Source organism: Aquarana catesbeiana, linkage group LG07 (assembly GCF_042186555.1).
Source record: "Aquarana catesbeiana isolate 2022-GZ linkage group LG07, ASM4218655v1, whole genome shotgun sequence".
Classification (NCBI taxonomy): domain Eukaryota; kingdom Metazoa; phylum Chordata; class Amphibia; order Anura; family Ranidae; genus Aquarana; species Aquarana catesbeiana.
In genome coordinates this window covers 67,304,013-67,325,209 of record NC_133330.1, presented here as the reverse complement: position 1 = coordinate 67,325,209, position 21,197 = coordinate 67,304,013, and the positions used below count along the sequence as shown (strand labels likewise).

General features: G+C 38.7%; 1 protein-coding gene across 3 annotated transcripts in view; it reads left to right on the top strand.

Moving 5' to 3' along the window:
• Nucleotides 1–21,197, top strand: part of CACNA2D3 (calcium voltage-gated channel auxiliary subunit alpha2delta 3) — a 1,508,837-nt gene that overhangs the window by 971,578 nt on the left and 516,062 nt on the right. For 2 of the 3 annotated variants that reach the window (XM_073592282.1, XM_073592285.1), the window contains one exon: nucleotides 1,489–1,506. The exons of the other annotated variant lie outside the window; for it this stretch is intronic. In XM_073592282.1, coding sequence (XP_073448383.1) covers nucleotides 1,489–1,506 — 18 coding nt within the window. The remainder of the gene's footprint in view (nucleotides 1–1,488; nucleotides 1,507–21,197) is intronic. 3 annotated transcript variants of the gene reach the window in all.

Genomic DNA, 21,197 nt, shown 5'->3' with positions numbered 1-21,197 from the left:
TGATAATAATGTTAAAGTTGATCTGAGGATATTATATGAAGTGCTATTTGACCTTCCTGTCTCAAAGGTGTTGGCACTGATGTGATTTTTAACTTTAAGGTTCGATTGATGGAGGAATCTCAGGCATTTTATGCACAATTTTTAGCACAGTGACAAATAGACTATTAATTTATTACAGCACTTCCATTTTTATTTTTTTTGATTATAGTAAAATCATTTATGAAAGATGTTTAGGGTTTTGATCTAAACTGCAAGTGGAGGACCATCATAAATACTGGTAAGTCAAGGTGTAAGAGCATTACATTGAACAGTTCAGAAATAGTATAGGCACAAATTTTGTCTTTTTTATTAAATCAAAAATCCATGCAAATTGCCATCTTGTTTTGGTGGTCATAGGGTGCCCCTTTTTCAGATCTTCTATATCTTTAGCAGCTTGCCAAGAACTGCTAGCTGAAAATGGTCCCTAGCTTGTTTGTGTCAGCATGAAAGGATTTTTTTTCAAGGTTTGTAACTAGTCCTGCAGTAATATCACCCTGCTGGCTACAAGAATTACAGGCTGACAGCCACAGAAGCACAGTGCCACTGGCAGGTGAAATGGTGGAATAACAGACTGGGAAGGAGACTTGTAAGTAAAAGTGAAGCTGCACACAAGAAACGTTGTGACGTGTGGCATAATTTTTAAATCTCAGAACTGAATAATAAGAACTAGGAATCATTTGGCTGGAAAAGCGCTCTCTTATTTGTATTTCATCAGTGCATTTAACAGTTTGTCTGAAGTTCAGCTTTAAAGAATAATTACAGCAGTTTGGAAAACCTTAGATTATACGGCAGGACACTGAAATAACAATTTTATTATTTTTATAATGTATTTATTACACATTTTCTTCCATTATATAGCTCAGGCTTTTGAAGTAAACATTGTGCCTAACTGGAACTGTTCAAGTGCTTTTTGTTGGTATTGAGGAACCATTGCTACAGCTGACTACTGTCACCTAAAACTATTTATAAAATTTTCACCTAGACACAAAGTGATGTGTCTACATTGTACTTATTTGCCAAATATAGAAATTCCCACTTGGCTTGTTTCATTCTTGAAGAGTCTCTACAAGCAAGAAATTTAAAATGCTGTATACCGAAGGGATGTACTGAACTGACTTATAGCAGAGTCTACTTTATTTCCTCAACGCTGTGGAAGCCATTTTGTGCACAGCCAAAGAACTGTCTGTGAGAAGGAAACCAAAAATCTCGCAGCTAATGGCATTTTGGCCTACTCCAATATTTTAATTTTATGTCTCAGTGACATCCTTGATCAATAATGAATTTATTGCCTACAGTCTGTGGAATTTTAATTCAAAATGGCTGCCTGTGCGATTAATGTTTTTACTCAGCATCAAAATCTATCACATAAAAGCAGAGGATGAGAATACTTTGAAAGACATTTAGTTACTCTAAATGAATTTTTTTTTGTTGTTTTTGTTTTTTTTTCAGCTCCCTCAGGCCCAAAAGGTAAAAAAAATAATTGTGAATACTCCGTTGTGTAGATAATTTTGACTTTTGTGCATGTTTTCGGTGTTCTTCACCTGGTACAGTGGTAACTAGGTAAAGAGATTGTTCGATCACATTCAGTGGTGTTTATTGAAGCTGTCAGTCATATATATAATTGGATTTTAGTAATAAACATGAATGTAATGAGGACATCGGTTGTGCAAAATAATCAAAGCAAACGGTGTTGAACAGCATAATCCATGGTGCTAAACTATGAGGTATCTTATAGTTCATGAAAATGATATAAGGTCCTTTAAGGTTTAACACTGCCTCTTTATAAGTGGAAGTGCCCTGGTCTTCACTGTACAAGGGTTTTTTTTTTTTTGCTTCATCTGAATTAAGTACATTTTGTGGTCATTTTATAAAATATCCTATTGGTAGTTCAGACTTATACCATAGCTGTGACAGTGTATCATGAACATATGTATATATAACGCAGTGGGGCTTCTTTGATAACTTGGTCAAGCTGACACAGCTATCACAACCATGTTGCCCAATTACACTGTAGCTATGCAGAGATTAAAATGCAACATGGTAAATCATAGTAGAGTGTTTACTAGTCTTTATACGATACTGGACATTCCCAATGGAAAGATACATTTCTAAAACATGCTTAGAAAACAACATTCACAAAATTCCTTTTATTTTCCATACACTCTTTAAAAAGTCAGAGTCTCCTTGGGTGATAGGAAAACATATCTAATAGTGATTAAGAAAGTTAAGGCATTTTCCGAAGTAACCGATCACAATTCAGAATCACGCAACTGACCAGAAAGTCCTTGGCTGCTATGGAACACATGTTTTAGTGGAAAAATGTGACAGTGTTGTCCAAAGCAACCAATCAGAATTTAGAATCTAAGCAGGACCAAAGCAAAGAATCTGAATATTTCCAGTGTGGGTTATATAATCTAAAACTAACACAACTAGGAGAGTTGTTATGGCCATTAAAATTACTTGTCTGTTTCAGGTTTTACCAATGCTTCCCATTATTATGAAAAAAGCCCCAACATGGTTATATGAATACATATAAATGAATCTATCACACCATGTATATCATGTCATAGTTTTTTCTGTAATCTGAAAATTAGTTTCCAGTATGAACACTATACAGTGACAAACGTAGCCCCTTTACCACTTTTTCAACTATTACCCCATATTTTGTTGTTGACTTTTAAGAACTGATTGTTTTTTTTGGCTTAAATTTGTTCTTCAAAAATCAATTGCATTGTCCAAAATGTAAATGGATAACTAAATATTAAACAAAGAAAAAAAATATGGATCCAGGGATTTTTTTCCTTATCACCAAATAGTGCTCCAGGGAAGGTAGCAGCTTTGGCCCCATTACTTTGATTGACATTGAAAAGGACTGCAATAGTCACAGATAAGACACACTATTTTCAGCAACTGTACTGACACAGTCCAATCGGAAACAAACTCTCTACAAGTGCATCCTTCTTTGTGAAATGACAGGCAGGTGCAAGCTTTGACCAATTGCACTATCCCCCTGGCTTACTGCAGAATCATGAAGGCTATTGCCAGGCCTCTGGACTTCCCCCAGACCCCAGGCTGGTCAGGAAGTGTTTTGTTTTTTTAAAAAGCCGATTGTGTCACAATTTTATCGGAATTTGCATTCCGCTGAATCAGTATAGGATAGCTAAGGCTAGATTCCATCGCTTTAAAGCTGACCATACACTAGAAGGTTTTTGAAGGAACATTTTATGAACATTTATACAAACATCTATATGGAAATACTCATTACATTTGATGACTTGACAAATGTCATTCAAAAGTACTTCAAAAAATTATTTTTGCATTTAACTTTCGATTTTGCAACAAATGTAATTTCCTGAACAAAAAACACATTTACTGTTGAAAATGTGTTTTTTCCACAAAAAAATTTCATCCTACTCCTTCAAATTTTCTTGTCACTGTGGTCAAAAGACAAAAAATATCAAAATAAGTTTTTTACTAGGATATGGCCAGCTTCACTTTCTAAAACGATGCACAAGCATTTCAGCTATATGCTCTAATTTATGCAATGATGAGGCACTGTTGGTTGTGGCCCTATTTCAAAAGGAAAAATAACAATCATTTGCCAATTTGATTATAATTGTCCTTATCAGGTGACAATCATGCGACATGTATGGATGGCCTTATTCCCTAACTGTAGCAGCCATAGACTGCAGCTCCTCTAGAAGGATAAAACTTAGCATGCTCAACTGGGAGTCATAATTCCTTCCAACATCCACAGTAAATGTGCCCTAATTTGTCACAATTTCCATTGGAGTTTATGTGTTCTGTAAGATGTTCATTTTTTTTTTTTGTCAACGTTTCAAACAGTCCCTGTGTCTAAACCATCTTTGTTTTGTCTGTGACTAAAGCCATTTTGTTTTCCATTTTTCTGCAGTACCATAAAAAGCTAAATTAAATACAGTATATAGCCCAGACTGCAGAACTTGCAATTTATTAATACTGTTGCTGTATTTAACAATGTTTTTGCTCAGTTGTGCTGATGTAAAACTCTTATGGGCTAATTGATAACATGGTGTGAAAAACAACCATGGCAGCAAATTCAAAATCTGCATTCAGCAATCACTAGCAATCGCCTTCACTAGACTGATAAGAAGCCAGTATACATTTGGTTGCCAGGGTTTTCTGTATAATTTTGCTATTTACATTTATTAAATACATTTTCCACTTTTAAAAGTTGATACTTGTTTGAGTTCTTTTTATGCTGTAACAAAAATGATATTCCCTAAATTTATCATAGATTGGTGATCCTCTAATACATATCCCTATTGTGTTGCAAAGTTAAACACCCCCAGAGTACAAGGAAGACAACTCTATATACACAAATTGAAGTTGTCAAGCATATCAACACATAGGAAAAAAAAAGAAATAACTAAAGAAAATTTAAAAATATATAAGATGTATTAACCATATGTGAAATCCTTAAAAACAGGGAGTACCAATTCATTATTCTATAAGACATGGCCGCATGTCATTGTGTGTAGACTGGCCAAGGGACTTCCACCAGGCTGGGAGAGTGGCCCCTTAGAGGGCCTTTTGGAGACCATTTCCAGAGCCTTACCTTGTGAGCTCGGTTATCCCGGTTCCCCTGACTACTGGTCACAGGCAGCGCAAGATTGAAAGTATGCTGAGGTAAGAGCCTGGGCTTCTCCTCCCAGCTGAAACTCCTTGGCCAATCGGGTCTCAGGACCTGCTTCCTGATTGGCTGGGTTGAGAATCAGGAAGACAATAGCAAATATTAATTTGCTATTGTCATACAGTTGGGTTGGCTGAGGACGTAGTGCTCTGTGACCCAAGCCTACCTTTTTACCAATTAGAGCCTCAGGCTCTAAAAATGTGCTTAAAAAAAAACAAAAAAAACATTGAAATCCATGTGCCCAGCACCCTTCATGTAGAGTGGGGGCCGGGTGCATGAATTAGGGGGGCGGCGCCCCTGTGCCCCATATGGACGGGTCACCACTGGTCTACACACAATGACATGTGGCCATGTTTTAATATGACTTTCAAATACTGATCTTACTTTAAATATGCTGATAATAGCAAGAACCTTATGAAATTATATACTCTCCTGTTTGGGGTTCCCTTGTCTTGAAGAAGCAAGCAAGACCCACGAAACATGAAAAACTTAGGATACCTCTCATGTGTATTATATATGGTCGTAACTATTGACTCATATGATATTTTGTTGCAATCATCTATGAGATGTACAGCTATGATTTCTGATAGATAAGTATCTGAAATAAGTTTACACTATGATTATCAGTTTTATCTTACAGGATAGTGGATTGGCACTCCTGGTTTTTACAGATTTTGATAAATGGTTAATACATTTTATATATTTTTCTACAAAAAAAATGCGGAAAAGGGGGACTTTAAAGGTGCAAGCAGACGTAAATATATTATAAAATTATCATTTATTTTATATCAATAAAATTCATCTTGTAAAGCTCATAAATTCAACAGACATATATATATATAAAATGTCATGTTAAAATTGATCCTTCCACTCGACATGTTTCACCAAATTTTTTTTTACACAACTTCTTCAGGAATATATGCATCAATATAGGTTAAAAAAAACAGTTCATAAGAGGTAATGTACACATTATACATAATCAAACTTTTTAATTATATATTAATAACATGACAATTCATAGAAAAATATTTAATAATATACAATAATATACCAAATAACATAAAATATTCCTTTGTGCTATGCATCCAAAAATGTATTGGCAACTTTACAATCGTTTTTCTATTATAAATCATATTACATGCCTGTTAAATTTTCATCAGATATTATCTGTAGTTTTATTGGTAGTTGACACCCATAAAGAAATGATCTAGACAACTAATTAGGCAGCCACAGAGGGGATAACAGGTCCAAGCTATATAAAAGATATATTCAAAATTATACTTAACCACTTGCCGACCACCGCACGCCGATGTACGTCCCTACTTTGGGGACAGATATTGTTGTTATGGCAGCAGGTAGCTGCCATAACCCCAGTATCCCCATGTTCGGCCGGCGGTCAGCTACAAGATAAAAGTGGTGGATGGGCCCCCCTCCCGCCGTGATCTGGTGCCCTCCGCCGCTTACTGGAGCCGTCGGCAGCGGCGGAAGTGATCGCGTCTGTCTCCTTGCTAGGTATGGAGACAAGTGAGGGGAAGATGGCCCCCACCCATCTCCATACCATAGCAGGGCGGAAGCGACGTCAAAACGTCACTTCCGCCCATACTTCCTAAAGGCACATTTTTTTGTTGACGTTTTTTCAAAATGACAATTTTTTTTTTTTTTTTTGCATGCAAGTCCAAATATGAGATTTGAGGTCTTTTTGACCCCAGATCTCATATTTAAGAGATCCTGTCATGCTTTTTTCTATTACAAGGGATGTTTACATTCCTTGTAATAGGAATAAAATTGACACATTTTTTTTTTTTTTTAAACAGCGTAAAAATAAAAAACAAAAGGTAAAATAAATAAGAAAAAAAAATGTAAACACGCCCCGTCCCGCCGAGCTCGTGTGCAGAAGCGAACTCATACGAGAGTAGCGCCCGCATATGAAAACGATGTTCAAACCACACATGTGAGGTATCAATGCGATCAGTAGAGTGAGAGCAATATATCTAGCCCTAGACCTCCTCTGTAACGCAAAACATGCAACCGGTAGAATTTTTTAAATGTCGCCTCTGAAGATTTTTAAATGTCGCCATTCCACGAGCGGGCGCAGTTTTGAAGCGTGACATGTTTGTTATCAATTTACTCGGCGTAACATTATCTTTCACAATATAAAAAAAATTAGGCTAACTTTACTGTTGTCTTATTTTTTAATTCAAAAAAGTGTATTTTAAAAAAAAAAAGTGCGCTTGTAAGACTGCTGCGCAAATATGTTGTGACAGAAAGTATTGCAACGACTGCCATTTTATTCTATAGGGTGTTAGAAAAAAAATGTATAATGTTTGGGGGTTCTAAGCAATTTTCTAGCAAAAAAAACTGTTTTTAACTTGTAAACACCGAGTCTGAAAAAGAGGCTCGGTCTTAAAGTGGTTAAGTATATACTACATAGTAATTAAACATAAATATGTATATATATATATATATATATATATATATATATATATATATATATATATATATATATATGTGTGTGTGTTGACAAGGAATCGTAAATTCCTAAGTGAACCTTGGGAGCAAGTTGAGACTTTATTTAATTTTTTTCTGGATTATCCAACACCCGCAAGGTATGAAGATTCACAGATCTAAAATAAGGATGTATTGAGTATTAACAGAGTATATATGTTGCTCTTATTAGTGATTGAACATTCTTTTAAAAAAATATATAGATATATCTAGATATATAGATATATCTAGATGTATAGATATATCTAGATATATATATCTATATAGATACATATATATTAACTTTAATGGGGTAGCTAAGTTTACCATCAGTAACTACAATTACAAGTTAACCCCAGCATTTGGATTATTACCCCCATTAAGATCAGTATATCACCTATTAAATTTTATTTTTCTAGCAACATTTAGTAGAAAATCTGTAAGCTTCCTGTGTAGGTGTCATCTGTATGTTTGCTTCCTCGTGGCTCCAGCAAAATGGTTGATGGCCGGCCTTTTATATCCCCCCCCCTGCCACTTGGCGTGTGACCTCACGAGCGGCGTGCGGACGCCGGAAGTCCTATGGCACATGCGTTCAAGAGTGTCCCGGCAACCGAAGGTGAGGCCTGGAATATATCCAAGCCTCACTATCAGAGCAGGAGGGGGCCACCAAACTGAAGGGCTAAAGCCCTCCCCATCCCCCCTGGTCCTATTGTACCAGAGTCCTGCGATCACCCACTGTCAGGCACCGGGACATCGCTTTACCAGTCCGGGGATTTGAAATCCTCCTGGCTTTCTCTCCTCTTCTCCAGCACTGACAGGACGGGCTAGATGGATTCTGATTGGTCAGCGCCGTCCATGTGACAATGCTGGCCAATTAGAATGCCTTTTATCCGTACCTGCTGAAAGGTACGGATAGGAGATCAAGCCACGGGGATTAAAAAAAAAATCGAATAAATCAATAAATGAAGCAGCGTCCCAGTGTCTGACAGTGGGGGGATCCCTTCGCCCAGGCATTTGCAGACGTTGGAGAGATCTAGTGGCCGCACTGGAGCGGCAAAGTTTACAGATATTTTCTTTACAGGGTTAGACAGAATAGGCTTAGAATGGGGGTAGAAGTGGCTTTAGCCTTAGTTAGAAATTTGCCTGAACTCCTACTTTAAAGCAGCCTGTAATCACAAAACTCGTTCTTCAAATCGAGGTACTCGCATACTATGGATCCCTTGAGCACTTCCAGACTTCCAGGCATCTCAGCTGACAGTTATAATGCTGTCATTGGATAGACAGAGAGCAAAAAGTTTATATATTTTTTTTATAGAAAAGGGAACAATCAGACTGGCAAGATTTTTCATTTTATTGCAAAATCTATGAGCGATTATATTAGGGCTTCCCTGACCTAAAAGGAAGGGTCTTTTTTTACTATATATTATAAGCAATCTTTAAATATGTATGATCTTTTTCTTATAATACACCATATATACAGTATCTCACAAAAGTGAGTACACCCCTCACATTTTTGTTAATATTTTATTATATCTTTTCATGTGACAACACTGAAGAAATTACACTTTTCTAGTAGTGAGTGTACAGCTTGTATAACAGTGTAAATTTGCTGTCCCCTCAAAATAACACAACACACAGCCATTAATATCTAAACTGATGGCAACAAAAGTGAGTACACCCCTAAGTGAAAATGTCCAAATTGGGCCCAATTAGCTATCTTCCCTCCCCGATGTCATGTGACTCATTAGTGTTACAAGGTCTTAGGTGTGAATGGGGAGAAGGTGTGTTAAATTTGGTGTTCTCGCTCTCACTCTCTCATACCGGTCACTGGAAGTTCAACATGGCACCTCATGGCAAAGAACTCTCTGAGGATCTGAAAAAAAAGAATTGTTGCTCTACATAAAGATGGCCTAGGCTATAAGAAGATTGCCAAGACCCTGAAACTGAGCTGCAGCATGGTGGCCAAGACCATACATTGGTTTAACAGGACATGTTCCATCTAGAACAGGCCTCGTCATGGTCGACCCAAGAAGTTGAGTGCACGTGCTCGATGTCATATCCAGAGGTTGTCTTTGGGAAATAGACATATGAGTGCTGCCAGCATTGCTGCAGAGATTGAAGGGGTGGGGGGTCAGCCTGTCAGTGCCCCAACCATACGCCGCACACTGCATTGAATTGGTCTGCATGGCTGTCGTCCCAGAAGGAAGCCTCTTCTAAAGGTGATGCACAAGAAAGCCCGCAGTTTGCTGAAGACAGGCAGACTAAGGACATAGATTGCTGGAACCATGTCCTGTAGTCTAATGAGACCAAGATAAACTTACTTGGTTCAGATGGTGTCAAGCGTGTGTGGTGGCAACCAGGTGAGGAGTACAAAGACAAGTGTGTCTTGCCTACAGTCAAGCATGGTGGTGGGAGTGTCATGGTCTGGGGCAGCATGAGTGCATTGCATTGGGGAGCTACAGTTAATTGAGGGAACCATGAATGCCAACATGTACTGTGACGTGCTGAAGCAGAGCATGATCCCCTCCCTTCGAAGACTGAGCCGCAGGGGAGTATTACAACATGTTAACGACCCCAAACACACCTCCAAGATGACCACTGCCTTGTTAAAGAAGCTGAGGGCAAAGGTGATGGATTGGCAAAGCATGTCTCCAGACCTAAACCCTATTGAGCATCACCGGGGCATACTCAAATAGAACTTGGAGAAGCGCACGGTCTCTAATATCCACCAGCTCTGTGATGTCATCATGGAGGAGTGGAAGAGGACTCCAGTGGCAACCTGTGAGGCTCTGGTGAACTCCATGCCCAAGAGGGTTAAGGCAGTGCTGGAAAATAATGGTGGCCACACAAAATATTGACACTTTGGTCTCAATTTGGACATTTTTTTACTTGGGGGTGTACTCACTTTTGTTGCCAGCAGTTTAGATATTAAAGGCTGTGTGTGGATTTATTTTGAGGGGTCAGCAAATTTACACTGTTATACAAGCTGTACACTCACTACTTTACATTGTAGCAAAGTGTCATTTCTTCAGTGTTCTCACATGAAAAGATATAATAAAATATTTACAAAAATGTGAGGGGTGCACTCACTTTTGTGAGATACTGTAGGTACATAGCAGTTGGTCTTTAACATGCTATAGTGTTCATATAGTATATATTATACCCTAACATTCAAGCAGTGCGTAATGCAGGTGAAAAGAGAATATATAGTTCCCAGTCTGTGCAAACCATGGCAGCCAGTAGGCGTTTACAGCAAGGGTCCTTCGTTAAGTGGTATTAAACCCAAAACCAAACATTTTTAAATATTGCAGCTTACCAATCATTTGATGTGGTGGCTTCATTCATTTTCTTTTGTCAGCTTTTCTCCCCTCTGTTTTCACCTGGTGGCCTGGCCAGTACAACACCCCCTGTATTGGAGTGCCCCCACTCTGGAAGAAAAAGCACAGGGGGCACAGAAGACAGCAGCATTGTTAGTCGGGGGGGGGGGGGTAGTGTTAAATATACTAGCAAATTTACATACACTAACAAATTGAAACCAAACTCCAGTTGACACTTTATAAGCAGTTACAGCAAACCACTTTTTTTTTTTCCTTTTGGAATAAAGGTTTTTACCCTGAACAAATACAAGCTGATCATTATAAGCACCCCTGTCAGTGTTAAAGTGGTAATAAATGCTGTTTTACCACTTATGCCTTCAGGTAAGCCTATAATAAGGCTTACCTGTAGGTACTATGAATAACTCCTAAACTTGCACAGTTTAGGAGATATTCAGAGTTCATGCAGCTGGTGACGTCACTGGCACATGCGCTCTGAAGGTCCAGCTTACTGTGGTGAACCTTCAGAGCCCGTGCAGTAAATGGCAGCTCCCGCGCACATGCATTGCGTGACGCCATCCTGCCCCCAGCCACTCATGTAGACAGAGGACGCAAACCTGGAAGGAAGACCAGCTAAAGATGGCAGCCCTCTCAGCAGTGACAGAGCTGCGCTGAAGGGCTTCGTTTTAAGGTAAGCCTCTCATAATGTGCAAGTATGCGATGCATATTTGCACATTATGAGATGCATACTAGCACATTATGACATTGCCTTGCAGGGGATTTTTTTATTTTCCATCTTTAACTGTGGTTTACTACCACTTCCACCATGGTTTGTCTCATCAATGTAAACTGATACATCTGGAAGAGAGTTCTTCTGAAAAACAACAGACTTACTGGCTGGATCACCAGATGTAACCAGAGGAAAGAAAGCCTGAAAATGAAAACAAATGCAGCCATCATATCTAAGAATTGGTAAGCTGCAATATAATAAATGCTTGCTTTTGAGTTTAATACTGCTTTCAGATTAAAGCATATCTAAACTCAAAAACAAAAATGTAATATAATGCAGCTTATAAATCCTTAGATGTGGTGGCTGCATTAGCGTTCTTTTTTCAGGCTTTTTTCCTTTATTTTCACTTGGTAATCCTGTAACAGTGATAACGCGCTTCCTGTCCCTTCGTGTCCTTATTTTGTCATAGATATCACACTGGCTGGGCTTCCAACATAAAAACAAGCAGCAAAAGTGCCAGAGGTGTATATCAACAACAGTAGCTGACCTGCATAATAAACTCCACTGGGTCCTGGCTCCACCGTGGCCACATACAGCATTAGATCAGCTCTTCCCTGTTTCTGGGCAGTGGGCAGTTACCATCCGGTTCAGCTACCCATAGATGAGATCCGCCATTTATCCATACACATACCAGACAGTTCATTATGCATAGTTACATAGGTTGAATAAAGACACCAGTCCATCCAGAGTGAGTGTGCATGTCTACAATTGTCCCTATCCCTGTACATTGTGTCTCATTATGATGTTCATCTATTATATTATTATTTATTTAAGGTACCCATATAGCACCATCAATTTACCCAGTGCTCCACACTCACATCAGTCCCTACCCTCAAGGAGCCCACAATCCAAGGTTCCCAACTCACATTCATATACTAGGGCCAATTTTTTGGACAGAAGCCAATTAACCTACCAGCATGTCTTTGGAGTGTGGAAAGAAACCGGAGTACCCGGAGAAACCCACGCAGGCACAGGGAGAACATGCAAACTCCAGGTAGGTAGTGTCGTGGTTGGGATTCAAACCAGCGACCCTTTTTACTGCTAGGCGAGAGTGCTACCCACTACACCACTGTGCCACAGGTCAGCTACTGTTGTTGATATAAACCTCTGGCACTTGGTTTTGATCAAGCCTTTTAACCTTTATGATAGTTAATAAACATCAAGCCTATTTAAATGACTATTGGTGTGTTTCACAGAATTGCTGGTTTTCACCATTAACTATAATTTTTCTTGAGACAATATTTGACGATCTAAGCACTTTTAGGAACCTTTTGCTGCTTGTTTTTATGTCATACTCTCCCAGGAGTACTCCCTAGATCAGGGATATGCAATTAGCGGACCTCCAGCTGTTGCAAAACTACAAGTCCCATTATGCCTCTGGGTGTCATGCTTGTGGCTGTCAGAGTCTTGCTATGCCTCATGGGACTTGTACTTTTGCAACAGCTGGAGGTCCGCTAATTGCATATCCCTGCCCTAGATGCTATGATCTACAAGACTGGTATTAATTGCTGTTCTTCATATGATATTTGTTGCTCTTCAGCAGGCACCTGGTCTTTTTTCGCTGTTCTTGTGGGGTTCCAATGTGTCTGCCTTTGTTCCTCTCTATTAGCTGGTGGATTGATAGGACTAGTAGTTTACAAAATACAGATAAGGATGTTTGTGCTTTCTATTAACCTCAAAGTAACTGACAAGGACATTGCATTTCTGGTAAGATAGGCAGATCATTTCTGTACTTGTTTAAAATGTGATTAGCCTGAAAACGAATGCAGCTACACCATCTAGGGACTGGTAAGCTGCAATATATTACATTTTTGTTTTTAGATTTAAATATGCTTTAAAGATTAAAGTCTTTTGAATAAAACAAGAAAACTAGGTGTTGTCCATAGGAACCAATGGTCATTTTTCAAGTGCTGCTTAAAAAAAAAAAATAATGCAGAAAGTCAAATGGTTGTTCATGGACAAGATCACTATGCCTCTCTTTTTAAAAATGGGCCCTGATGTCCTCATAGACATTTTCATGTCAACTGCTAATTCATTCTGCGTATTTGAGCACATCACTTGTCTTGTTTCGTGTTAAATGGTGTTTTTGTTGGTCTAGAATAATTTGAGACAATGTTCCATATGTGCAATAAAGTTGTTCATCAAAAGAAGGAACAGCAATGATGTCATCCTGGGAGGGAAAACGGGACGACTGATTCTAATAATCTAAAGGAAGGAAATACAATGCGTGCAATGAAACAACATTTATAGCAACTAATCAGAATTTTACTAGTGTGACTGACATCAGGCTGATCCAAGCTACGATATGATTGGTAGCATATGATCTGCCATGCAGAGAGGACAAAAGAGGTTACGGGTCCCCTAAATCTCAAATACAAGCTGCACAGTAAATAAAAACAATAAAAAGATTAATAGCCATTGCAGGTATAACTGTAAAAAAAGGTGTTGAGGCCTATAAGCACTGAAAACGTTTAAAATGAAAGTGATTTTGGCGGAAATATTTTTCTCTAGTTTACAGGAGAGTTCCCGACTGGAAGCCTTTTGAAAGCTACAGATAGTGGATATTACTTTTCATTATCTTTATAGAATCACTCATAGCTGTAGGAGAATTTCAGGTGCCACCCCCACCTTATCAGCATCATGTGTACAGCTTCTTTTTTATTTCGCCTTCATAGAGATATAGCAGGTTAATATAGATCAAACTCCGCTGTTCCCCCATCAGATTCCAGTTGTTGTTCTTTACAAAACCTTAAAGCAGGAGGCATTAGGGGTCCATGAGATGAGGTGAGATGTGTTATGTTGCCCCTGGGGGGGAACCACCTCCTACAAGAGAGTCTTACCATACCGTATGGTAGGAATAACCTGTATATCTGACATAATATTGCATAAATCTTTATGTGGACCTGGATTTATGGAAAACCAAAATAGGGTGGGGGCTTAAGGTTTATCTACTGTAAATTCAAGAACAAAAATGTAATATATTGCAGCTTATCTGACATGAGCGTTCCCAGCTATTTTTTGTGAATAACAATACACGTCCCCTCTACGTCATGGAAATAATGAGAGGGGGAGATGTTTGTGATCCAAATCAGGGGAGAAGCACCAATATAGATAGAGCACAATTATCGTATGTGTATATAGAGATAGATAGATAGATAGATAGATAGATAGATAGATAGATAGATAGATAGATAGATAGATAGATAGATAGATAGATAGATAGATAGATAGATAGATAGATAGATAGATAGATAGATAGATAGATAGATAGATAGATAGATAGATAGATAGATAGATACTATCTAACGTTAGGCTAACATTATCGTACCACGTTCAAAAATGAGTTGATCACCCAAATATTCATAAACAACAATGTTCTATTCCATCAGTTAAAAAAAAAAAAGTCAAAACAAGATGAAAGATTATTACATTCACCCAAACAAACAAACCCATGCATGATCATATGCTGTTCCAGGACCCACATAGCCATAATCATATAGTATGTCTAGGAATAAGACAATATGATCTAGAAATGTGTAGCTTATTTATGGTGCAGACAAATCAGCTGTTCTCAACAAGTTTCAAGGAATATATCTACTTCATCAGAAGTATGACGAGTACACACAGGGTAATAAAAACATTGGTAAAGAATCCCTTTAAAGGACCCTTATTCCAGATGCTTGACAGTCAGGATGGAAGAGACAGTGGCTAGCAGCATCAATTAGAGATGTGTGTACTCATTCATTGCTATATAAGCTTTATATGTATACATAGGGGGGCAGCGTCAAGCTGTAAAGCTGCTTAGAATCCAGAAGTCCATTTTAGATACAGCACAGTAGGTGAGTGTGGTCACTCTAGGATAAGAAGAGTGTTGCCGGCAGGATCACCTGGTAAAAAGAGTAAATCAAAGTAAATAAAGGGAGAAATGTCTGAAAAAGAGAAACTTAAGCCCCATATCAGATTTTCAGCTGATTTTTTCCTTCAGATTTACCAAAACCATATAATATGAGGTCAAACCTTAGGAGTTTCAATTTGTATGCAATCAGGAAGGTCCTTGCACTACATGGTTTTGGTAAAGATAGACAGATATCAGCAGAAAATCTGATAGTGTGTATGGGGCTTAAGGCAACCATCACACCTAAGCACTAGTAATTTTTTTTTTTGTTATAGGGTTTAGATACCTTTAGTTTAGTTTGATATACTTAAAAAAAATGTTTTTTATAACTCAGAGAGAAAAAGTATTATAAAATTAATAATCTTTCACATCTAATACACATTCTTTATATTATCTGAGGTGTTTGGAACTAAGTGGTTTCAGAAATCTGTGGTGACAGAGGGTGGCTCAATTAAAGTAACCCTTCTCTCTTCCAATGTTTTTGGAAACTGCTGCCAAATTCGAACTATTGTGCTTGTCATCAGCTCACCGAAGCATAGGCAGTAAACAGCTACTTTGCTCCTGTTGGGTGCCAGCAACTGGCACAGTGCAGAGAAGGTAAATCTATGTAGTCAATCACAGCCTGCACATTAAACACTTCTGCTCTTCTCATGACATTTACATTTTAGTGCTAACTGCAGGGCAAGAGCCATAAGTCAGGATTTAGGGGGGAGCGTTCAGAGATGGAAATGAGTATTTAGCATTGAAACAAGTAACATTGCTGGTTTAGGATGCACATTTTGGGGGAAACAATTATTGTATTTAAAATAGTCGATGGAGCAGATTATCACGGTACCACTAGGTTGACATGTATGGGGAATGGAAAGATACACTTTAAAGTGGCATTTGGGGGTCACAAGTGGAAATCAGCCTTGCCCACATGGTAAACTTTAATATATCATATACATTTTGTGGCTAGCAGATAACCCATGAACAGCACTGCGTGAATGTTCAGTAACTCCTGCCAAGCCGATGGCTTATGTCTGTGAAAGTGGTAATTGAATAGCGTCAGCTTTGGCTGTAATGCAAGGACATGTCTGGTCCAATGATAATTTGCTCAAACTTGCTAGTATAGACCCTAGGGAAATAGCAAAGGAAGAGAGTGCATATTGTTTCTGTTATATTAATATGAGGCAAATAAGGACCTCGGTGCAAGGTTTTATCATATGCAGACTTTAGAGTAGTGGTTCTCAAAGTTATTTGGTCCACAGACCACTTTGATCCAAGCCACCATTATGGGAGACCACCTATACCTAGAGCACCTTCCTATCTGGTAGAAATGATCACCTAAACTATGTAACTCTTGGTTGTAGCCTTTTTTCTCTTTCCTCTCAGTGACTTGATAGCTTTCTACTGCTTTTCATGGTTCAATAATATACTTAGCTTTGCTTTTATCGGGCTCTGTATTTTGCAGCCCCTTACTGCTTCACAGTTGCATTCTAATTCTTTATTTTCTTCTTGTCCATTATTTTACTTTTACTGTATTTTACTTTACATTCATATCTGCAAACACTGCTTTTTTTTTTTTACTAGTCAAGAAAAATACAATCATCCTCTTTCTTCAAGCATCTTCACTATAAACTTTTAACACATTATTTGTTCAATGTGGACAAAGGCTTCAGCAAAACATAGAACTCACTGTTGTGGCCAATCCAAGTCCATGATAGGTTTCCTTATGATGCTTTCTCAACATGATCGGGGCCTGTTTCAATCATATCAGGCTCTCAGTGTCAAAAGAGGAAGTGTTTTCTCTTACAATACATATCCTATTTTTTCTGTTCTTATCCACAGTGGACAAATAAACAAAAAAAATGCATGTGACCACACACAAAAAAGTGCACTTAGGATAGTTCTTATAGTCCTTCTTATAGAAGGAATCTTCCCCTCCCCCCCCCGGGGGAGCAACACTCCTAATGGGGTAGGGCACACTCAGGTCCATCCAGCCAAAAGGCTAGACAGACCCCTCTCCTCATGGTCTGCCAAAGCCGACCAACAAGTACTAGGTGGGGGGGGGGGGGGGGGCTCTCCTGAAGAGAGACTATTCACAGGAAGGAAGGTAACTAATGGCCACACATCCTACTCCTAGACTTCAGGGTAGGTCCAAAGACCCACACCCTTCAATCAATCAATCATACATATCCCTGGTTGGGGTAAGGAACCAAAGCAACAAAAGCTCCAGCTGTCTGCTACCCACATTACCAGTGAAAGTATATCATCAGAGATTAGAGAGTTGGTTGGGATGGATGGGTCTTCAAATCACAGTTTAAGAAACACTAATCTAGAGGATCCTCAATTCCCCTTTTGGGAGAATGGCCCTGCCCACAGACAGATATTAGATATTAAACAGTAGAATGGAAACTGGAGGTAAGAAAATTATTTTGAGCAGATCCCAACCACTAAGTTCTATTACCCTTTTCCAACACATTTACCTAGAGTTTACTGCTGATTCTGACTGGCACATCTATTTTACATACATGGTCACAGGTAGTTTTGCTGGATGTTCTTGGCCCTGTCAAAGACACATGCAGATGGTAGGCATGTGAAAAACAGGGGGCTAACAGAGAAAAATTATATATATTCTTTGCTAATAACATAACAAATGTGCATGTGTTTTCCAGATGTGTCCCTTTCATCCAATTGACAAAAAATAATGTTCAGATATTTCAGGTTTTGTTAATGGATGTTACCCACATGTGTTATGCAACCTTTCAAGTGAACTGCCGTGACCCCATGCCAGTCGTAAATTTGTCATTACAGATAAGAGTCATTGTACAATTGCAGGGCACAGATGATCATTAGGTGGTAGTGAAGTCGGCAGTTAGAAAATGGTAAATAGAGACATGTGCACTGCTATGATTGCTGCTTTAGATCTTTTGCATTCACAAGGAAATTTCAGCTTTTCATATTTCATGCTTAGTTCCTACAGCTGCTGTTAACTTTTTTCTGTAAGCTGAATATATGAGTATATATATTTAAACACCAGTTGCAAATAACCCCTTCACAGTCAGGGTTATTTTATTCCTTTAAGCTTAATGATAAGCCACGTCAGCTACACAGTGCTTTGGCACATGTAGCCATCTTTGACAGTAAATGCGTCCATATAGCAGCTGAAGGAATCATTAGGTTACTTGTAATAACACACACCCCTGCTGAGAAGCATAGGGATGGACTGCTTTATATAAGAACTAGTCAAAGGGGGGCAATTAGCACTTTTGGAAAAAGATGTTGGAATGGGAAAGGCCTCAACCTTATTGGTTTAATAAACTACATACAGTGCCTTGCAAAAGTATTCACCCCCCCCCCCGGCTTTTTACCTATTTTGTTACATTACAGCCTGTAGTGCAATGTTTTTTTTTTATCTGAATTATATGTGATGGATCAGAACACAATAGTCTAAGTTGGTGAAGTAAAATTAGAAAAATATATACATAAAACTATTTTTCAGAAATAAAAAACTGATAATTGGCATATGTGTATGTATTCACCCCCTTTGTTATGAAGCCCATAAAAAGCTCTGGTGCAACCAATTACCTTCAGAGGTCACATAATTAGTGAAATTATGTCTACCTGTGTGAAATCTAAGTGTCACATGATCTGTCATTACATATACACACCTTTTTGAAAGGCCCCAGAGGCTGCAACACCTAAGCAAGAGGTACCACTAACCAAACACTGCCATGAAGACCAAGGAACTCTCCAAACAATTAAGGGACAATGTTGAGAAGTACAAGTCGGGGTTAGGATATAAAGAAATATCCAAATCTTTGATGATCCCTAGGAGCACCATCAAATCTGTCATAACCAAATGGAAAGAACATGGCACAACAGTAAACCTGCCAGGAGATGGCTGCACACCAAAACTCACGGACTGGGCAAGGAGGGCATTAATCAGAGAGGCAGCACAGAGACCTAAGGTAACCCTGGAGGAGCTGCAGAGGTCCACAGCAGAGACTGGAGTATCTGTACATAGGACGATAATAAGCCGTACGCTCCATAGAGTTGGGCTTTATGGCAGAGTGGCCAGAAGAAAGCCATTACTTTTAGCAAAAAACAAAATACCACATTTTGAGTTTGTGCAAAGGCACGTGGGAGACTCCCAAAATGTATGGAGGAAGGTGCTCTGGTCTGAGGAGACTAAAATTGATCTTTTTGGCCATCAAAGAAAACGCTATGTCTAGCGCAAACCCAACACATCACATCGCCCAAAGAACACCATCCCCACAGTGAAACATGGTGGTGGCAGCATCATGTTCTGTAAATTAAATGATGCAAATACTCATACAATCCATGTTAATTCCAGGTTGTGAGGCAACAAAACACAAAAAATGCCGGGGGGGGGGGTGAATACTTTTGCAGGGCACTGTACACATTTCATTATAACAACAAAAAATTACATTAACATTTAAAGAATCACAGATGACGTGGAACACTGAACCACCATAACTTTGCTTAAGAGCCTTTCCTAACCATGAATCCCAGTTAGGCATCCAACTAACCAAAGGCCCCAGAGGGCATAAAACAGGTACCGTTCAACTGCTGGCAAGGTTAAACCTGCCTATAATGCTTTTAAAATAAACAATAAGGAGGGTGAGAGACTTGCCAGAATGCTCCAGGAAGTTTAACATCTGTAATTTCTTCTATGCTTAAAGCCCCCCCCCCTCCCCCCACACACACACACTTTCCTCTATATGAGCATTTGATTAAAAGAAAAAAACACTCTCTAACTCCCTGTGTTCACTTACCTTAAGTGGTCACATGATCATCCAGTGTTGTGTTTTTTTCCCTCTGTTTACTTTCTTAGGGTGGTCATTCTTCTGGGTGTCCATGTCATTGGGGTGGACAATTCACATTGGCCACAAACAACAGAGGGGTTATTTTAGGATCTAGAAGAGGACTGATGTCAGACCAAGACTAGTGAAGGGACCATCCAGAAAAGGTTAACAGGTAGTGCAGGATTAGCGATCCCCACAGGCCAAAACAGTGTCAGCGAGGGAACTGGATAGGTGAGTATAACCATCTTAATTAGGCAAGTAAAGCATAACACCTGGGAAGGTTGGGTTAGAGGGGCTGGGAGGGAGAGATGGGTAAAACATAGATTTTGTAAAAGAAAAAAAATGTTGTGCTGTCTTAAATTGTGTTCATAACCTCATATAATTGTATTGGTACACATTACTTCATAAAGTGCATAAGTGCTAAAACAAATACTAGCTACAAATATTAAATAAATATACAGTATCTAAAAAAACAAAAAAAACTGGAAAAATGTTATGCAGTTTATACCCACACTTATAAGTGCATATCACAAAAAATAAAGTGCAAAAACTCTACTCCAAAGGTAAATTGATTAGATATAGTCCATATAATCATAGGTATGCAAACAGTGCTTCAAACTGATAAATTAATTACACAAATAATTCATGTGATTGACCACCAATCAGTCCATACTGCCGTGCATAAACTGAAGTGCAATGTGCTGTAATCAAAAGAAAAAATAATGGTAGTCCCAAACCCAGCTATTGAAAAAAAGTGTTTCGATCGTGGATTTATAATTATATCAGTACTGTAGTTGGTCACCCAAAAACGTGCTCCACTCCCAAGTGTGAGAAATATAGATTTTGCTTGACGTTGGGCTTTAAGTAGAATATGGATTCACTTCTTTTAGACACAAAACGGTCAGTAAACTCCACTTTAGATCCTTCAACCTAAGGCTTAAGGTCACCCTATACTCATACCGTACTTCTATCAAGCAAGGTTTCTTTTTATTAAAGCTCCAAAGGCCCTTCATTCATTCATTAATTCCAGCCCTATCTTCTGTTGGTTGAGTAAAGCCAACACAACTTTTGAGCAATTTACAGACATCAGAGCTAAAACTGTTATGCCGTGTATACATGGGCGGACTTTTCGGCATTAAGGGTCCGACGGTCTTTCCGACGGACTTTTGACGGACTTCCGACGGACTTTCGA